A 2,448-nucleotide genomic window follows, 5' to 3' on the forward strand; every position below is an offset into this window, starting at 1 on the left:
AAAAAAAAAAAAGACTGGTCCTAGATTGGCATCTGGAAACTCAGATTTTGAGAGGGTTCCCACCATTCCAAGAAACCAGTAAGAGTGGCTCACTGTGCCTAAAATGTTTGTACAAATAACATAATCTATGCAGATAACTTGCTTTCCTTCTGGGAGTCTTGAATATTGGTACATGATAGACAGAGGGTGCCTATGTGACCAGCCCTCAATAAAAGCCCTGGGCACTGAGTCTCTAATGAACTGATAAATGGCACTTTATATATATTATCACAAATCACTGGAGGCTTAAGCTCAATTTATGAGACTCCACTGGATGAGGACTCTTAGAAGCTTGCACCTGGTTTCCCCTAGATTTCTCCCTATGCAACTTTTCCCTTCACTGATTTTGCTTTGTATTCTTTGGCTTTTATCTTAGCCATTGAGTAAGACTATCTGCTGAGTCCTGTGAATCATTCTGGTAAGTCATAGATCCTAGGGGGTGATCTTAGGAGGAGTAGGAGAAGTGGGCCCTCACCTAAACCCAGCCATGTTGGCACCATGATCTTGGACTTCCAACTTCCAGAACTGTACAAGAAATGTTCACATAATCTGCATCTCTAAAACACGAGACATTGGAGTCAAAGACTAAAACAATCAGGAAACTACACCAGGACTCACCATCAGATTCAACTTATGGTTGATGGCCAAGGCTGAATGCTCCAGGGCTTTGAACACGGAAGCATAGCAGTCCAGGAGCTTGGTATATTTGCCAACTAGAGCTATGGAGCATGTCTTCTGTAACTTTTCATATCTAGGAAAGAAGACAAGCTCAAAGGTCATACGCATGTAACAAAACATCACCAACATAACAATGGCAGCCGCTGCTCTTATTCCAAGGCACTTTATAAAGCCATAGGAGCAGAAAAGTCTTAAACTTGATTAAATACACTTTACTCAACTCCACCCCTACCCCTGCCTGAACCAAAATCAGTTCTCCAAATTTTAAAATCATAAGAAATTCCAATGTTGGTATACATAAGCAGATATAAATCTGAGAAATCCTATCAGAGAAAAAGTTAAAAGCATTAAAAATAAAAAATGTAAAAGACATCCCATCTCATAAACATGAGCTGTTCTTAGTTTATAAGGTGACATTGTATAGAAAATGCATTCTGCCCCATCAATAGGAAACATTCCAATATTAACTGTGTACGGTGACATTGTATAAGAAAATGCATTCAAAGTGCCTGCATTTAAAATCATTACATTCCCAGCTGGCCCACAAAATTCTGGTTATTCATGGCAAGCCTGAAGAATGGTGCTAAGAGAACAATTTAAAATACTACAAGCCATTTAGATCATTTTTATGAGAAAAACTCCATTCTACAGAAGATAATCACATTTTACCATTAGAGACACAAAATTTAGTGTTGCTTTTGTCAGAAAATCTGTTCAAAGGACATGAAAAATATCTGGTCTGGTATCAAGTATGTGAAAATGTCATTTTGGGACTAAAGATGTATTAAGGCTTTGAAGCAAACCTTTCCCCAAACACCTCCGGAAAATGTTGCCGTGGTGAGGAACATGCCTATTTCACAGCAACAACTGCAAAAAGAGCAAGAGAAATGGGATCTCAAATAGGCTACATGGAGAAAAATGTGCAGGCAGCTAAGAAGCCAGAACTGACAGGAAAGGTGACTTTCCAGGAAGGTGAATGAAGAAGCTGAGAGGAGGCTGCTAACCCTGATTTCATTTTATATTGCTCTGGAGATTCTGAAGCTTCCTGTGCCTCGCACCACCTCCCCATGACGGATGCAGGTAACAGAAAGCAAGTTGATAGCAAGCCAAGTAGCTGAGATGAAACCAGAAGCAGCCAGTCACAGTCATAGGTGAGCACAGCCAAGGAGGAAGCAGCTGAATGGAGTCAATACTGTGGGTTCTTCATTCAGCGCACTCAACTATTCCCAGGGGAGGAGTCATCGCTGAGCAGTGGGCAGGACAGGTGATTCCAATGGGTCCTATCTATCAGGGAGGAGGATGCTTGCAGAAAAGTGCCCTAGGCCCACCCTCATGCTCTCTTTCCCTTTCAGACCTGCATGTGTGCCCCTCATGTGCCCCAGTCAGCCACCAGCCCTCATCAGTATAAAGTAAACCTCTGATACCACTGTGAACTACTGGAGAGCAGAAGGGAAGTCTGCTATGCAGAGCCATCCTCCACAGGCAAGTCACAAGAAAGGTGAATGTGAGAAGGTGGAGGGCTGTCCCCACATTGGCCTAGGGTCCTAGGCAAGCTCCCCACCCTAGGTTCCCCAGGACCCTCTGGATAGGCCTCCATGATAGAGGGTGATCCTTTTTTTTTGAGACAGAGCCTCAAGCTATCTCCCTGGGTAGAGTGCTATGGCATCACAGCTCACAGCAACCTCCAACTCCTAGACTCAAGCGAGTCTCTTGCCTCCGCCTCCCAAGTAG

At 43.3% G+C, this 2,448-nt stretch overlaps 1 protein-coding gene across 1 annotated transcript in view; it reads right to left on the reverse strand.

Moving 5' to 3' along the window:
* Positions 1 to 2,448, reverse strand: part of CTPS2 (CTP synthase 2) — a 136,946-nt gene that overhangs the window by 96,197 nt on the left and 38,301 nt on the right. Inside the window, exon 9 of the mRNA XM_023514347.1 lies at positions 658 to 790. Coding sequence (XP_023370115.1) covers positions 658 to 790 — 133 coding nt within the window. The remainder of the gene's footprint in view (positions 1 to 657; positions 791 to 2,448) is intronic.

Source organism: Otolemur garnettii, unplaced genomic scaffold, assembly GCF_000181295.1.
Source record: "Otolemur garnettii isolate 467f Iridium unplaced genomic scaffold, OtoGar3 scaffold00051, whole genome shotgun sequence".
Taxonomy (NCBI): Eukaryota; Metazoa; Chordata; class Mammalia; order Primates; family Galagidae; genus Otolemur; species Otolemur garnettii.